The sequence below is a fragment of the Mauremys mutica genome, chromosome 1, assembly GCF_020497125.1.
Source record: "Mauremys mutica isolate MM-2020 ecotype Southern chromosome 1, ASM2049712v1, whole genome shotgun sequence".
In the NCBI taxonomy this organism is placed as follows: domain Eukaryota; kingdom Metazoa; phylum Chordata; order Testudines; family Geoemydidae; genus Mauremys; species Mauremys mutica.
The window spans coordinates 47,362,221-47,380,873 of NC_059072.1; the positions used below are offsets into that span (position 1 = coordinate 47,362,221).

The 18,653-nt window shown below is 43.1% G+C and overlaps 1 protein-coding gene across 2 annotated transcripts in view; it reads left to right on the forward strand.

Annotated features, from left to right (window-relative positions):
* The window catches only part of ASZ1 (ankyrin repeat, SAM and basic leucine zipper domain containing 1), a 101,271-nt gene that overhangs the window by 16,471 nt on the left and 66,147 nt on the right, over positions 1 to 18,653 (forward strand). The window contains exon 4 of one of the 2 annotated variants that reach the window (XM_045006607.1): positions 4,749 to 4,860. The exons of the other annotated variant lie outside the window; for it this stretch is intronic. Within the exon in view, the coding sequence (XP_044862542.1) occupies positions 4,749 to 4,860 (112 nt within the window). The remainder of the gene's footprint in view (positions 1 to 4,748; positions 4,861 to 18,653) is intronic. 2 annotated transcript variants of the gene reach the window in all.

The window sequence follows — 18,653 nt, forward strand, 5'->3', positions numbered from 1 at the left end:
CAGGTGGTTCTGGGTAAATGTCGTCAGTCTCTCCTTCCTCTGGGAAAGCAACGGCAGACAATCATTTCGTGCCCTTTTTCCCTGGATTGCCCTGGCAGATGCCATAGCATGGCAACCATGGAGCCTGTTTTGCCTCGTCACTGTCACCGTATGTGTACTAGATGCCGCTGACAGAGGTGATTCAGCAGCGCTACACAGCAGCATTCATTTGCTTTTGCATGATAGCAGAGATGGTTATCAGCCGTTCTGTACCGTCTGGTGCCATTGTAAATTGGCAATGAGATGACGGTTACCAGTCCTTCTGTACTGTACTGTCTGCTGCTGTCATGGGTACCCCTGGTTGAGGTCAGCCGGGGGTGCAAAAAACAAAAATGGGAATGACTCCCTATGTCAATGTCTCCTTTATGGTATCTAAAAATAGAATCAGTCCTGCCTAGAGTTTGGGGCAAGTGTACTAGAGAACCAGAGAGCACAGCCGCTCCGTGTCAGATCCTGCAGAAAGGATGAGCTGCATGCTATTCACAGGGGGTGCCACTGCAACAACCCCACCTGTTGCTTCCCTCCTCCCCCAGCCTTCCTGGGCTACCGTTGCAGTGTCCCCCCATTTGTGTAATGAAGTAATAAAGAATGCAGGAATAAGAAACAGTGACTTGTTAGTGAGATAAAATGAGGGGAAGGCAGCCTCCAGCTGCTATGATAGTCCAGACAGGACATTAAGCAGTGTGGGGGAGAGGAGCCCAGCATCCCGCTGTTATGATAGTCCGGGCAGAACAGAATCTTTTTTTTTACACATGAAGGGTGGGGGCTGATGGAGCTCAACCCCCTGTTGCTATGATGAAGACGGTTGCCAGCCATTCTGTACCATCTACTGGGAAGCAGTCGCACTCATGGGCTGATGATGAGGACGGATACCAGTTCTTCTGTACTGTACCATCTGCCACAAGGCTGCTGCTGCTGATGGATATCAGCCATATTGTACCATCAGCCACCAAGGAGGGGGAGCGAGGAAGCTACAGTTCACTGCCACAGCATCGCGTCTACCAGCAGCATTCAGTACACATAGGGTGACATTTAAAAGAGTCAAGAGACGACTTTTTTCCCTTTTCCTTCTGGGGGTGGGGGGGTGGGGATAAATTGATGAGCTATGCCCTGAACCACCCCGGACAATTTGTTTGACCCTACAGGCATTGGGAGCTCGTCCAAGAATGCAAATGCTTTTCAGAGACTGCAGGAACTGTGGGATAGCTTGAGTCCTCAGTCCCCCCCTCCCTCCATGAGCATCCATTTGATTCTTTGGCTTATCCTTATGCTTGTCACGCAGCAGTGTGCTGAGTCCCTGCTGTGGCCTCTGTCTGGAGATTTTTTTAAAATGCTTTGGAATTTCGTCTTCTGTAACGGAGCTCTGATAGAACAGATTTGTCTGCCCATACAGCGATCACATCCATACGGTCCATGCTGGAGCTCTTTTTGGATTTGGGACTGCATCGCCACCCATGCTGATCGGAGCTCCACGCTGGACAAACAGGAAATGATATTCAAAAGTTCGCGGGGCTTTTTCTGTCTACCTGGCCACTGCATCCGTGTTCAGATTGCTGTCCAGAGCGGTCACAGTGGTGCACTGTGGGATACCACCCGGAGGCCAATACCTTCGATTTGCGGCCACACTAATCCTAATCCGATATGGTAATACCGATATTAGCGCTACTCCTCTCGTTGGGGAGGAGTACAGAAACCAGTTTAAAGAGCCCTTTATATCGATATAAAGGGCCTCTTAGTGTGGACAAGTGCGGCGTTAAATCGGTTTAACGCTCCTAAAATTGGTTTAAACGCGTAGTGTAGACCAGGCCCCAGTGATGGTAGAATCTGGTGATACTTTGACCAACAATAGCTCTCAATCATCCATCACTTCATGTTAAATCAGCAGATATTTTAGGCGATTGACACAAGGAGTGACTTTCTTGGAATCTTATCATATAGATTATAGCCCTAGTGGTTTCAAAGGTAACAATCCAATTCTGAACTGAATGTAAATCTTTTTGAGCTTGTAGAATGCTCAAAAAAAACTTCCACAACTTCTATTCATTAATTGGTTAAGTATAAAAGCTAACGATGGTACTAAATATAAAAATTTGCTCTTATCTCTGATCTTTGTAATATTACAATGGTACCCAAGGGGTGTGTATGTGGGAATACGGATATGCATCGGGAAGAAGGGAGCTAGATATGAGACCGAAGAGGATGGGGAAGAGAATCAAATGGCAGAGATCCTGAAGTAAGCATATTTTCTGTGACTAAGGCTTCTGATGCAATGGTAATATAAATAATCATTTTCCCACTGAGTAATGCTGAATGTGACAGACAAGTACTGAATACATTTATTATATCTAAGTTCATAAAGGCCTTATTTTATCTTTCATCTTAGTGCAAACCTGTCATTGATGTCAGTGGGGAGTGGTATGTAAATTGAGGGTATTATGCATGATATCTCTAGACTACATGTAGACTACCCTTGGTATGAAATCATATTTACCCATTGTCTCACTTTTGCTTTTATAAGTTTTTTACATGAAAAATGCAGAACTCTGAAAATGATTTCTGGCATTATGCTAAAGGAGTGAAACCCACGTTTTAAGCTCTTTGCATCAATAATTGTCTTCCCTGTCACAGTTTTTCTTTAGTAAGTTGGGATGCTTTCTTATATTTGTGGCCCTACCAAATTCACGTCCCATTTTGGTCAATTTCATGGTGATAAGATTTTAAAAATAATTTCATGATTTCAGCTATTTAAATCTGAAATTTCACAGTGTTGTAAAAGGAGTTGTGGGGGGATTGCAAGGTTATTGTAGGGGGATTGTGGTACTGCTACCCTTACTTCTGCGCTGCTGCTGGCGGCGGTGCTGCCTTCAGAGCTAGGTAGTTGGAGAGCGGTGGTAGCTGGCCAGGAGTCCAGCTCTGAACGCAGAGCTGCTGCCAGCAGCTGCACAGAAGTAAGGATGGCATAGTATGGTATTGCCACCCTTACTTCTGTGTTGCTGCCTGCAGAGCTGGGCCCTCAGTCAGCAGCCGCCACTCTCCGGCCACCCAGCTCTGAAGGCAGCAACACAGAAGTAAGGGTGGCAATACCGCAGCCCCTCCTAAAATAACTGTGACTCCCCCTGCAACTCCCTTTTGGGTCAGGACCCCCAATTTGATAAATGTGGTCTCCACCATGAAATCTGTATAATATAGGGTAAAAGCACATAAAAGACCAGATTTCATGGTCCATGACATGTTTTTCATGGCTGTGAATTTGGTAGGGCCCTACTTATATTCTTCACAAGTCAGTCCCTTGCCCCTACTCCTAATAATCATATTGCAATCTTCTGAAATCTTTCAGTTACTCTATCTTTCAGGTAATGAGGTACCTAGAACTAAATGTAGTATTCCATGTGTAGTGGCACCTAAAACTGATATATTCTTTGATCTGACACGATAGCTGTGTTTGAGGCACAAAAGTGTTTTGGCCTTTTTTTGCAGTCACATTGCACTGACACTTAACCTAATTTTATACCAACCATCACTCCAAGCTCCCTTTCAGCATTATTGCTCGCCAGGCTTCTCCTTCCTTTTTAATATTTGTATTTCAGAATATTTTCCCCAGATACATAACTAAATTTAGAATCAGCATGTTAATAAAATTCAGTTTTTAGCTTTTGAATAGTTTTGGGTATTTATTTAACAATCTCTCCAATATCTGTAGATATCCCCATCCCCAAGTTGATTGGTTTATCATTGTCCTTTGTTTAAAGTCCTTCTGCCAGCTTTGTGTCAGTGTTGGTATCCAATTTATATATGCTTTGAATAAGATTTTGTCAGCCAGTGTATCATGTGCATTACTAAAATCAATATATTAATCAACTGTTATCTTTCTGCTCATGGAAGTTGAAAAATGACTTATGGGAAACTTCATTTTGTGTAGTAACTTTGTTTCGAAATTCATTCTTTTCAAATACTTTCTATAACAGTGGTTCTCAACCTTTTCAGACTACTATATCCCTTTTCAGGAGTCAGATTTCTCTTGTGTAAAACTTAAGTTTCACCTCACTTAAAAACTACTTACCGGTACTTACAAAATGAGACATAAAAATATAGAAGTGTCACAACACATTATTACTGAAAAATGCTTACTTTCTCATTTTGTCTGTATGAAATTTTTGTTTGTACTAACTTCACTAGTGCTTTTTATGTAGCCTGTTGTAAAACTAGGCAAGTATCTAGATGAGTTGATGTAACCCCTGGAAGACCTCTGTACCCCCAGGAATACACATACCTGTGGCTGAGAACCACTGTTCTATAGAAGACAGCTGTTACTTTCCTTATACTTAAATTCACTTATATGTCCTAAAGTGTTCAGTTCTTTGAAAATAAGACCATTTAATATGTCCGATTATTTATTTTTTTTTTTTTTAAGCTTGGTCTTGGGTTTTTCCTACTCTTCAATTGCTATCTCACTGTCTTCCTCAGTGGCTTCTCCTTCCTCTTCCTGGGTAATTTCATCTGTCTTAATGGCTTCATTTACCTTCACTGAGCTGAAGATTCCAAATCTTTTAATCGTTTCCAAAGATCAAATACTTGATTTTATCAAACTTGAGAATCTGTCTGAACTATTATAAAGATGTAATAATATTAAAAATCCTCTGCTTCAGATTGTTACATGGAGTACATTATTTGTTGACATCACAATCCTCCAATTGTAATTTTCAATTCAGATCAATATACTGTATTGATGGCTGCATGTACTGCACGTGCTTCAGAGGAGCAGATTTTGAAGACCGTGGAACTACTTCTGTCAAGGAATGCCAATCCCAGTGTTGTTTGCCGGTAAAATATTTCATTTGTTAGTCTTAAATTGTTAATGGAGATATCGTTAAAGACCACATGTGTAAAACTCAAGGAGCAGGCATGGGGAAGGATCAGGTTTTGGGAACCTCCTTGCCCTAATAGGAGCACTCTTGAAGTGAGGAAACTACCAGGCTCTTTCTCTATCTCACCTGCATGATTTTCTCCTAAGATTGGGGAGATAACAAAAGAATTAGAGGTATGGGCCATCTCTGCCATTCCTTACACCATCACCATTACTTGAGACATTATAGTATTTTTTTTCTGTCTTGGTGTCTCAGTGATGTGATATTGCTGAAAATAGAGACACAAGGTGGGTGACGTAATATCTTTTATTGGAGCAACTTCTGTTGGTTAAGGAGACAAGCTTTCCAGCTACACAGAGCTGACCCGAAGAAGAGCTCCAATAAGATATTACCTCACCCTCCTTGTCTCTCTAATATCCTGTGACCAACATGGCTATAACAACATTGCTGATAATGTTGCTTTTTCTCTGTTGTCTTACATATGCTGTTACACTATTTCTATGTGTTATTGTTCACTTGGGTTGTTTTGGGCAGTAGGCATGCTGGCTTTGTCATGCAACAATATTGACCATTGTGATTCATGAAAAAAATCTCATCAGTTAATTGAGTATATGCAACTATTTAAATTCTTTTACACAGCAATATATATTGAGGATAAAGAAAATTATAAATCATAAATGATCTGGAGAAAGGAGTAAACAGTGAGGTGGCAAAGTTTGCAGATGATACTAAACTGCTCAAGATAGTTAAGACCAAAGCAGACTGTGAAGAACTTCAAAAAGATCTCACAAAACTAAGTGATTGGGCAACAAAATGGCAAATGAAATTTAATGTGGATAAATGTAAAGTAATGCACATTGGAAAAAATAACCCCAACTATACATACAACATGATGGGAGCTAATTTAGCTACAATGAGTCAGGAAAAAGATCTTGGCGTCATCGTGGATAGTTCTCTGAAGATGTCCACGCAGTGTGCAGAGGCGGTCAAAAAAGCAAACAGGATGTTAGGAATCATTAAAAAGGGGATAGAGAATAAGACTGAGAATATATTATTGCCCTTATATAAATCCATGGTACGCCCACATCTCGAATACTGTGTACAGATGTGGTCTCCTCACCTCAAAAAAGATATTCTAGCACTAGAAAAGGTTCAGATAAGGGCAACTAAAATGATTAGGGGTTTAGAGAGGGTCCCATACGAGGAAAGATTAAAGAGGCTAGGACTCTTCAGCTTGGAAAAGAGAAGACTAAGGGGGGACATGATAGAGGTATATAAAATCATGAGTGATGTTGAGAAAGTGGATAAGGAAAAGTTATTTACTTATTCCCATAATACAAGAATTAGGGGTCACCAAATGAAATTAATAGGCAGCAGGTTTAAAACAAATAAAAGGAAGTTCTTCTTCACGCAGCGCACAGTCAACTTGTGGAACTCCTTACCTGAGGAGGTTGTGAAGGCTAGGACTATAACAATGTTTAAAAGGGAACTGGATAAATTCATGGTGGCTAAGTCCATAAATGGCTATTAGCCAGGATGGGTAAGAATGGTGTCCCTAGCCTCTGTTCGTCAGAGGATGGAGATGGATGGCAGGAGAGAGATCACGTGATCATTGCCTGTTAGGTTCACTCCCTCTGGGGCACCTGGCATTGGCCACTGTCGGTAGACAGATACTGGGCTAGATGGACCTTTGGTCTGACCCGGTATGGCCGTTCTTATGTTCTTATATTACTCTTTCTCATAGGCATCTGCATTTAGTAAAGAAAAACTACATTTTTTAATAAAATAACATGGACAACATTACAACTTTAAAAGAATGTTGTTAATGTCAAGCACTCATATTAGGAAATGCCAGAATTAAGGTTGCAGTTTGGCCCCTTTGTATGTATGATCATTGCAAGATCATATCATATTTTTTTCCACTGGACCCCACCGTCATTCAGTGCACAAGGAGGATCTGCTGTCAGCATGAATCAAGGTTTTGTATTGGAAGAGTCTGTGTCTATAAGGCCTTTGCCTCATTTGTTGTAGAAGTTGGAAGGTATGTAGTGAATGAGGCAGGAGTATGCAGGAACAGAACAGTTTCAAGATTAAGGGTAGATGAATGCTGCCTTGAAGAACTGGATTCTATCCCTGCCTCTGCCACAGAGTTCCTATTTGATGTCAGACCAAACTTTTCACTGGTAGTCACTAATTTGTGTTCTTTGAGTAGTGTCCCTATGGATGCTCCATTCTAGGTGCACATGCATCCCGTGTGTCTCACATTGGAGATTTTAGGTAGCAGAGCCAGTTCAGCCATGCATTCACCCCATGCAGCCTTGTGTTCTGCAATGTAGCTATATAGAGCTAAGCAGGCAAACCACCCTCTGTTCCTTCTCAACCGCCTCAGCAGTGTCCAAGTAGAGCTGACCTCAACTGTATTTTTCTCTTATCTACTAGTTAGTGTTAACTTGTACGCGTGCACGCACACACATATATATGTATATAGTTTTTAGTGTAAGGACCGTTGTCCTTTCATGTGTTTTTTTTTTTCTCCCCTCGGGGGAACTTAAACGCTGGGAGGCACACCTGGTTTTAAGTGTTGGCATTCATGCCAGAGGCAATCCTGATGAATGACAGGCCCTCCTGGTGTATCTGTTGCCTTAGGGAGTCACATGTTGCCCAAAAATGTAATTTATTCCTAACTTTAAAATCTAAAGTTAGAAAGAACTGGGAACTTAAGCTTTGTCTTGCTTGGACCAGCTTCTGACTCTGGCCAGGGGACACACCTCGTACAACAGTCTCTGAGCAAGTTAATTGCCTCAACCTCCTCAGTTCAGCACTCCCCTTGAGCATTGAAGAGGAAATTTCTGGAATCCTCACAAAAAGACTCTAGGAAGTGGCTTCAAGCCCTCGAAGTAGAGAATCTACCTTAAAGAGGCAGTCTCCGCTTCAGACAACCACTTTGACACCTACCAGTCTCCAGCTTGGTACTCACAAGGCTGTAGGTTCCTCAGGTACTGTGAGCACCAGAAAGTCCAAGGACTCTAAGGATTCCAGCTCTGGAAGATCGGTACCATCTGGAGATCAGAGTGGCAGGGAGAAGAAGACCAGTTCTTCTAAACTGGTACAAAAACAGTCTACCAGGCCTCTTGCTTGGCACTGCAAAAGACCAGACCAACACCTAGTGGTCACTTATTGGAGCACACAAAACATTCGATACCATAAGCTGCCTTTCCCTCAGTTACTTCTGCCCAGGCAGCCTCCTCAGTATCAACCACTGTTTCAAAATGCAAGCGTTCGATTCTCTCAGGATCTGGCAGTAGCAAAGACACCTGAATCTCCTTTATTCAGCAACATCAGTGCTGAGGATTTCTTGATCTCTGGACATTTCCCCAGTTTCAAGGGAGTCTCTGCCTAAATCAACGAGTGCCCTACCCATACCAAGGGATGATGATGAGGAAGTTCAAGTGCTTGCTCATGTCCATTCCACAATAGGTGTGTACACGCCACGTGCATCATTGCCGGAGATTTTTCCCTCAGTGGTATCCATCGGGCTAGCTCTAGCGCCCTCTGGTGCCACATGCTCATGCGCTGGTATAAGGCACGCGCCCCTGGCCACACACTTTCTCAGTTCCTCCTTATTGCCTATGACGGTTGCTGGAACAACCTCTCTTGCTTTGGCAAGGCTTCTTCTCAGTGGTTTTTGGACTCTCTCAAACTAGCAAGCCGTACTGGGGAGATACAACTAAGTCTGTGGGATGCCTTAGCCAAGTTCAAAGACGCTCTGTCTCAGGACGTAAGGAAGGAATTTTCTGCCCTTTTGGATGAGGGTCAGAATATGGCCAGGACCTCACTCCAGGCGGCACTGGATGCAGCCGACAGCAGCCAGGACGATGGCCTGTGCTGTCACCATGAGGCAAAGCTCTTGGCTTCAGTCCTCAAGACTTATTCAACAACCTATTCTAGCTAGCAAGGTAAAGAAATATGGGCTGGATGAATGGACTATAAGGTGGATAGAAAGCTGGCTAGATAATTGGGCTCAATGGGTAGTGATCAATGACTCCATGTCTAGTTGGCAGCTGGTATCAAGCAGAGTGCCCCAAGGGTCAGTCCTGGGGCCAGTTTTGTTCAGTATCTTCACTAATGATCTAGACGATGGCGTGGATTGCACCCTCAGCAAGTTTGCAGATGACACTAATCTGGGAGGAGTAGTAGATACTCTGGAAGGTAGGGATAGGGTACAGAAGGACCTAGACAAATTAGAGGATTGGGCCAAAAGAAATCCAATGAGGTTCAACAAGGACAAGTGCAGAGTCCTGCACTTAGGACGGAAGAATCCCATGCACTACTACAGACTAGGGACCGAATGGCTAGGCAGCAGTTCTGCAGAAAAGGACCTAGGGGTTACAGTGGACGAGAAGCTGGATGTGAGTCAACAGTGTGTCCTTGTTGCCAAGAAGGCTAACGGCATTTTGGGCTGTATAAGTAGGAGCATTGCCAGCAGATCAAGGGATGTGATCATTCCCCTCTTTTCGGCATTGGTGAGGCCTCATCTGGAGTACTGTGTCCAGTTTTGGGCCCCACACTACAAGAAGGATGTGGAAAAATTGGAGAGTCCAGCGAAGGGCAACAAAAATGAATAGGGGGCTGGAGCACACAATTTAAGAGAGGCTGAGGAAACTGGGATTATTTAGTCTGCAGAAGAGAAGAAAGGGGGGATTTGATAGTTGCTTTCAACTACCTGAAAGGGGGTTCCAAAGAGGATGGATCTAGACTGTTCTCAGTGGTACCAGATGACAGAACAAGGAGTAATAGTCTCAAGTTGCAGTGGGGGAAGTTTAGGTTGGATATTAAGAAAAACTTTTTCACTAGGAGGGTGGTGAAGCACTGGAATGGGTTACCTAGAGAGGTGGTGGAATCTCCTTCCTTAGATGTTTTTAAGGTCAGGCTTGACAAAGCCCTGGCTGGGATGATTTAGTTGGGGATTGGTCCCGCTTTGAGCAGGGGGTTGGACTAGATGACCTCCTGTGATCCCTTCCAACCCTGATATTCTATGATTCTATGACTTCCTCATGAGGTCCAGCAGTCTATTCAGGACCTCCCTTTTGAAAGCTCCTCATTATTCTCAAAGCAGACAGACACAAGACTTCATGGCCCGAAGGACTCAAGGGCCCTGGGCCACTATGCTCTGTCGGCTTAGAGCAGTGTTTCCCAAACTTGGGACGCTGCTTGTGTAGGGAAAGCCCCTGGTGGGCCGGGCCAGTTTGTTTACCTGCCATGGCTGCAGGTCCGGCTGATCGCAGCTCCCACTGACCGCGATTCACTGCTCCAGGCCAATTGGAGTTGCAGGAAGTGGCGGCCAGTACATCTCTTGGTCCGCGCCGCTTCCAGCAGCTCCCATTGGCCTGAAGCAGCAAACCACAGCTAGTGGGAGCCGCAGTCGGCCAGACCTGCCCCGGCAGGTAAACAAACCGACCCAGCCCGCCAGGGGCTTTCCCTACGCAAGCGGCGTCCCAAGTTTGGGAAACACTGGCTTAGAGGAAGCACTTCAGGTCCCAACAGCTATCACACTTGTCAGCTCCAGGTCTGAGACAGAAACCTTATAAAAGGAAAGGGAGAGGTTACAAGCATCGTCAACTGCTTCCTTCCACCTCAGCCTCCCAGCTGCGGTCACATAGGTACTACAGTGGGCCCAAGCAAGCCTTTTGAAGGTGTACCTGAGGGCACTATACCAGTTCCCACCTCAGATCCTGCCTCCCTTTTATTTTTGGACTGTCTGGCCCACTTCATCCCAGTGTGGTCCTGCATAATATCGGATCGCTGGGTGCTAAATACAGTGACGGTTGGCTATACCTTTCAGTTTTCGTCCACCCCTCCCTCCTATCTCCCGTCCATGTCCCTCTTCAGGGACCCTTCTCACGAGCAACTCCTCGCCCAGAAGGTGCCGACCCTCCTATGGATGGGTGCTGTAGAAAAGGTTCCTCAAGACTTGAGAGGGAATTGGTTTTTACTCCAATATTTCCTAATCTCAAAGACCAAGGGAGGGGCCTTTGGCCCATTCTGGAGCTTCATGTTCTCAACGGATAGCTTAAGAAACTGAGGTTCCGCATGGTCTCTCTGGCCTCCATCATTTCCTCATTGGATCCAGAGGACTGGTATACCGCCCTCGACTTAAAAGACGTCTACTTTCACATTTCTCTCTTCCATGGCCACAGAAGATTTCTCAGGTTTATTGTAAACCAAACCCACTACCAATTTACTGCTTTTCTCTTCGGCCTGTCTGTCTTCAGCCTGGTTTTTCACAAAGTGCATGGTGGTGGTAGCTGCCTTCCCGAGGTAGCAAGGCATTTAGGTCTACCCATACCTTAATGCATAGGCGCTGACTTCCCCTCTGCCTGATGGGGGCTCGACCCCTGGCCCCACTCCCATTCCTCCAAGTCCCCGCCCCTGCCCTGCCTCTTCTCTGCCTCCTCGCCTGAGCGGGCCGTGTCCCCACCACTCCCCCTCCCTCCTGGAGAGTATTAAGCGCCACCAAACAGCTGTTAGGCGGCGGAGCGGGGGTGGGAAGCGCTGGGAGGGAATGGGAGGAGCAGGGAGGTGGTGCGCTTGGGTGGAGGGAGGAGGTGGCGAGGAGGGTGGAGCTTGGCTGCTGCTGAGTGCAGAGCACCTGCTAATTTTTCCCGGTGGGTGATCCAGGCCCGGAGCACCCACAGAGTCTGCGCCTATGCCTTAATGACTGGTTGATCAATTACCCAAAAGAGACCCGTAAGAGACTCTGTGTGAATTCATTGGTTCATTTACTCTCTCCTCACACACACACTCTGTAGATGCCCATTAGTAGCAACATATTGGTGCCCTTTGCTATGTTGCTCCTAAGCGCCTGGTGCTGTTCTGGGGAGTGTTGTCTGACCAAAGACAGCCTGCTTTTTCTAATACTGTAAAATAGTACACCAAAGGCAGTGCACCCATTGCTGCCCAGTATCCCTTCCCTTGCAGAGCCAGTGGCAAAAGCCGTGACCTCACTCCTTCCCCTCCCTGCCCAATCACGCCAAAGCTCCATGTCCCCTCCTCTTACCATAAGCAAAGTGCCTCTGGCCTCTGCCCCCCAGGGGTACTGGTGTGGGCAAATGGCTGAGGTTCGTTGGTGTTGCACTGGTTGCAGGTTCACTGGTTGCAGGTGCAGCACATTCCCCTTGGCCCTGGGATTGCCACCATGTCAGCCCAGCCTTCAGAGCCAGGTTCTCCTGCAGCAGGTGGGAGAGCACCCCCTCCAGCAGGGGAGAGATGAGGGGACAGCAAAGGAAACAGAACCTATTACCCCAGTCAGACCAACAGTTCAGCCCCAGAGAACCCTGGGGCAGATAGATGAGGGGGATGACAGCAATACCAGTTTGGTCTATGGTGGAGGACATTGATGACAGATGGCTCATGGAGAGGTGGAGGAGGTTAGGTAGGCTGTGGCATATGAAGAGTGATTTGGAAGGGGTGGGGCATCCATGTTCCAGGATGGGGGAACCCCAAGGTTTGGGAGAATGGGGCAGGAGAACCTTGGGTTTGGCAGGGGAGCCCACAGCCAGCAAAATGGCTTAGTGAGCCCAGCTGCCAGGGACAGGCTGAAGATGCTCCCACTGGCAGCTTTCATGCCCCACCTTGGTGAGGGATGGATGTGTGGGGAGGGCACCATGCACAGCCTGCAATGTGGAGGGTGGGGGTCCTCCTAGCACGGACAGTGGAGGGGAGGGGGGGACTGGTCAGTATCCTGGGAAGGGGGTCCCCGACCTCCACTGCAAAAACACCCCGCCACCTGTAACCAAGAGGGAGAGGACAGCTCAATGCATGGGTGTGTCCCTGATACTCCTTACTGCAAAATAGCACACACACACACCCCTGCCTGCAAGCCAGACACTGAGGAAGGGAGGAGGAAACCTTCCAGTTGTGCCTCTTCTGCTCTTATGCTGTGGCTATGTTGCTGTTACTGAGTGGACAATTAATGGTGGGGAAAGTGTTCTCAGGGGAAATGTTGCTCATAAGTGGTGGTTGCTCTCAAAGGTGTTGCTGAAGACAAGCATTTACAAGTGTCTGTCTGTCTATCTAATTCAGCAGAATGACTGGCCAAGTATTCTACAATTGGTTAATAACATAGTAAAAGTATCCTGATTGGTTAATAACTTAGATTGGTTAATAATTAAATCACACAGTATTCTAATATCGTGCTGCAAAGATCTGCAGGAGATACATTAAAGAGCCATCTGAGCATCACTGGTTTAGGTTAATGTTTGATGGCAGCTGAATAAGGGTTTTAAAAGGTAGTAGTACTCTTCTATGCTTTGCACACAAACTAAGCTCTGATTACTTTTAGATGCCATTCGCAGAGGATTGTGCTGATGGGCAAAATATCATCACTGGACACCTGTGACTTGGCTCCACCTAACTAGGGTTTGGATGCTCTGCTGGGCTTTGTTAATCTCATAGTGCCACCCATTTGTGGTGCCAAAATGAGATGTCACCCTCAGCAGATTATATAAAAGACCTTCATAATATAATCCTCCTTTTTCTTATATGCTTTGATCAGCAGTGAAATAATGTAATGCCAGCATTAACTATCTTTGGGCATCTGAGTTAACACCTAAGTGAGATGAACAGGAACAGTTTATGCCTCTCTCAAAACTACTGTTTCAGACTCTCTGCAAATTCAGGCAGACATCACTTCATTGGTTACATTTGGCTTATATTTTGACTTTTTTTAGTCAGACTCTTTTTTTAAAAAAAAATCTTAGATTTTGGAGCACAAGATGGCGGGTCAGGAGCAGGTATGCCTTCCCCTCCTTTTTCCCCTTAACTTGAGCCCTTAGTCTTGATGATCTGACCATGCAAGTCCATGGAAACCTAAAGAAGCTAGACTTCACAAATGTTTTGGAGCTAAAAGCAATTCTCATCTTGTTAAAGCGTCTTCTCCCTGTATAAGCTGTATAAAAGAAAAGCATGATCCAGTGGTGAATACTATTATTATATCAATTGACCACAAAATATACCAGGAAGCGTTCCAGCTCTGGAAATAGCAAAGATGAGTTGTATGAAGACCATACTATCTGTCTTTTTTGTGGATGATGAACTATGATAAGTGTCCAATATAAATGCTCCCTGAAGGGTTCTTTCACTCATAAGAAACATCTCAATCTCTGAGCTGTCCAGTAGAATAAATATCAAATATCACTAATTCTGCTCCTGGAAGGGAAGGCTTTTATTCCCTAAATGATGCTTTTTATTGCATTGGAGCAAGAAGAGTCTCAAGGCTTTCTCTCTAGTGCAAAGGAGTACAAAATGCACACTGTATTTCAGTTCAGTGTTGCCTTTTAGACTGGAATAAGTGGTTGCCACATACTGGTATGCACTGGGTATTCGTTATTAGCCTTATCGGGGTGGATTCCTAATCAAGGAATGCACTTTGGAAATTGTCATGAAACTAATTTTAATACACTAGTTACTTTTTAGCTTGACCTGGAAGTCAGTATATAAGCTCCTTCTATTAATGACTAGTTTGTGATACCTCACCTTTTTGTTTGCACAGCAAGACTGCATATTTTAAAAGCCAGTTCTTAGATACTGAATTATAAAGCATATCAATACTTAGAAGTAGTGCTGGATGGACAAAAATACCATCTGGAGTACCTAGTTTGGTGTTGTGTATAGGTGCTGTTATATAAAAAAATATATTCCTAGGTGCTCTGCCCCTCCAAAAAAGACAAAACAAGACTCTTAAGTTAGCCTAAAGTTAAGCTTATATCTGTAAGTTTTTCAAAAAGGAAAAAAGGCCTTGACATATAGTAGATTTTTTTTCAAAAACGAACATTGAAAACCTGCTTAATTTATACTTAATCCAAAAGCAAACATTAGAAAGTGTGAAAATGCACAGTCCAAGTCTCTCAACCCACCTTAACATTGCCTTTGTCCCCTCCTAACCTTCCACCTTGTGCATCTGATTCACTGTGCATGTAAAATGAAAAGACATTTTGATGGCATTTTGGGAGGGTTTAAGATGACATCTTAAATTTATTAAATCCACTTTCTTGCCATAGTTTGTCTTTGGAATCAAGGAATATCGCTTTAATTGTGTACATGTCTCTAGTATGCTGTCATGCTTCCCCATGACTTGTAGACTATCTACTGTTGGTGTAGTCCCAGTTGTGGTAACATCTTCTGTATCTTTCAGTACTATACAATTGTTACATTTGAAACTCCATTTACTTTCAAGAATTACCTTGAACAGTCACTTCTTGTGTAGAAATAGAAAACCTTGTCACCTTTTCTTCAGTCTCCAGTACCACTCCAGATTCTTGGATAATGTTCCAGGCTGCAGATCTTTTCTGCCATCAGCTGTTCTCTCTCCCCAAAATAACACCAAGTATGAACTATGATCTTGAAAGATCTCCACCATGGGTGCAACCCAGTGCAGGACCATTTATGGAATGACTGCATTTGAAGAGCTCTAGAGCCACCTAAACATCAGTCGCTCTCTAGCAGCAACTCCTTGCTCCTGTTTGATGTCTCTTACTGGATCTTGACACAGTGGTACCCTCAAGCAGCTCCTGCAGGGATCAGAGGAACAACTGAGGATCATGTGGCCACCACTCCAATCCTGCCTTTACCAATTTTCAGTGGCTCATCTCATCAGCTCAGGAGTGGAGGAAGCTAAATGAGAGGGCACCAAAATGCCCTCCAGAGCCAGCACATTGAAATCCTTGCAGATTTCCTTCCCTTCCTCTCTCAAACGCTGGCCTCCTAGGAGGAAAGACTCACTGCTTTATGCTTAAGGAAGAGGAAAGATGGATCACAGTCACCAGGATTACTTGTTGGCCAAGATACGTCATGATTGTATACAGCTTAAATTTGCCTTTTTCTTATAAACGATAGATTTCTTAAAATAAAAATGTCTTAATTGACTGGTTACTTGTGTGTGTTATGGTAAAATGGTGCTTATGAAAGGATTTGAAGAAGAATACAAAATAGAATGTGAAGTAATATGGTAAACCAAGTCTGGGGAGAACGTTCTGCAAGTTTGGGGGAAAAGTTGAGAGACAGCCAAACATACAGATAGCAAATATATCTGACAAGTAACTCTTCCCTGATGGAAATTAAGCCTTTAGTGGAATCAGAAGTTCCATATTTCCTCTCATGGACTCAAATACAAAAGTTTTAATAGAGATCCTGTCAGTAGATACTTCCACCTTAAGACTTACCAGGAGAAGAATCTTTCCAGTTGGAGAAGCCTTAAGATAATTTATTTGCTCCTCAGGGCATGCTTGTTAGATCATGGCTACCCAAAAGCCAAAATCAGTTATGTTTGGCCAGGAAATATTATTGGTTCAGAGACTTATATTTAACTATACTCATCTCAAGTCTTGCAACTGGCTGTTTCAAAAGATGGGTACCAGAAAGTTTTTATTTAAAGTTTTCAGTTCTTATGGTAAGTGTCTGAGATTTTTTTTTACTTGGAAAAGTGACTGTAAAAATGGAACTTCTTAAATTTCTTCAATCAAACAGAAGTTCATGTAGATATAATACTTAAATTGTCCAAGTATTGTTAGTGGGGCTGTCAATTAATCACAGTTAACTCATGCGATTAACTACAAAAGATTAATCACACTGTTAAACAATAGAATACTAATTGAAATTTATTAAATATTTTGGATGTTTTTCTACATTTTCAAATGTATTGATTTCTATTACAATATGGAATACAACATGTACAGTGCTCACTTTATATTTTATTACAAATATTTGCATGTAAAAATGATAAACAAAAGAAATAGTATTTTTCAGTTCACCTCATACAAGTACTGTAGTGCAATCACTTTATCATGAAAGTGTAATTTACAAATGTAGAATTTTTTTGTTACATAACTGCATTCAAAAACAAAACAATGTAAAACCTTAGAGCCTATAAGTCCACTCAGTCCTACTTCTTGTTCAGCCAATCACTAAGACAAACACGTTTGTTTACAGTTATGGGAGATACTGCTGCCCACTTTTTATTTACAATGTCACCTGAAAGTGAGAACAGGTGTTTGCATAGAACTTTTGTAGCTGGCGTTATAAGGTATTTACGTGCCAGATTCGTATGTCCCTTCGTGCTTCAGCCACCATTCCAGAGGACATGCTTCCATGCTGATGTTGCTCGTTTATAAAAAATGTGTTAATTTTTGACTGAACTCCTTGGGGGAGAATTGTATGTATTCTGTTCTCTTTTACCTGCATTCTGCCATATATTTCATGTTAGAGCAGTCTCGGATGATGACCCAGCACATGTTCATTTTAAGAAAACTTTCACAGCAGATTTGACAAAATGCAAAGGTACCAATGTGAGATTTCTAAGGATAGCTACAGAATTTGACCTAAGGTTTAAGAATCTGAAGTTCTCTCCAAAATCTGAGAGGGACAAGGTGTGGAGCATGCTTTCAGAAATCTTAAGAGAGCAACACTCCAATGCAGAAACTACAGAACCCGAACCACCAAAAAAGAAAATCAACCTTCTGCTGGTGGCATCTGACTCACATGATGAAAATGAACATGTGCTGGTATGCTCTGCTTTGGATCATTATTGAGCAGAACCCGTCATCAGCATGGATGCATGTCGTCTGGAATGATGGTCGAAGCATGAAGGGACATATGACTCTTTAGCACATCTGGTATCTTGTGACACCAGCTACAACAGTGCTATGCGAACGCCTGTTCTCACTTTCAGGTGACATTGTAAACAAAAGCAGGCAGCATTATCTCCTGCAAATTGTAACCAAACTGATTTATCTGAGCGATTGGCTGAAGTAGTACTGAATGGACTTGTGGGCTCTAAAGTTTGATATTGTTTTATTTTTGAATGCAGTTATTTTTTTGTACATAATTCAACATTTGTAAGTTCAACTTTCATGATAAAGAGATTGCACTACACTTTGTACTAGGTGAATTTAAAAATACTATTTTGTTTTTTTAGTGCAAATATTTGTAATAAAATAAAGTGAGCACTGTAGACTTGGTATTCTACGTTGTAATTGAAATCAGTGTATTTGAAAATGTTGAAAACATCCAAAATATTTAAATAAATAGTATTCTATTATTGTTTAACAATGCGATTGTGATTAATTTTTTAATCGCATGACACCCCTAACTGTTAGGTTCCTTTTTTTGTATCTGAACCTGCTTTTAATAAAAAAGATGCTTCTTAATCAGCTAATCTGCTTTCCATGTGTATTCAGAATCATAACTGTTAATTTTATTGACTAAAATAAGTTTTACTAATGTTTGGTTTTGTCAGGGATAGAGAACCAGTACGACTCTAGAAGAGTGAACAAAATTCTGTTCTTGCTTGTGCATGATCAACTGAGTTGTTGAGAGAGCTCTTCTTGGAGAATCTTCGTTGTTGACATGTTAGCCAGAAAGAAATTCTGTTTTATCTTCGGGTCCATATTGAGTTTACACATCTAACTGTTTAAAAACTTATTTTTAAACTGAACTGTTTTCATCTGAATCAGAGATGACAAACACTGAGCTCCATGAATCACTTATTACCAAGTTGCACTCTGAATAGAACCACACTTTAAATATCTCCCCACTCTACTTCAAAGGGTTACTTTTTAATCTGACCTTGGCATACGATTATGGGAGGAAGTTGAGAGAACTTTTTTTGGATTGCAATGTTTTGGCGCTCCATATTGGTTGAAGGGGAGGGAAGGTATCTTTAAGTATCAAGGATGTCTTTAGGTAAATTGACTG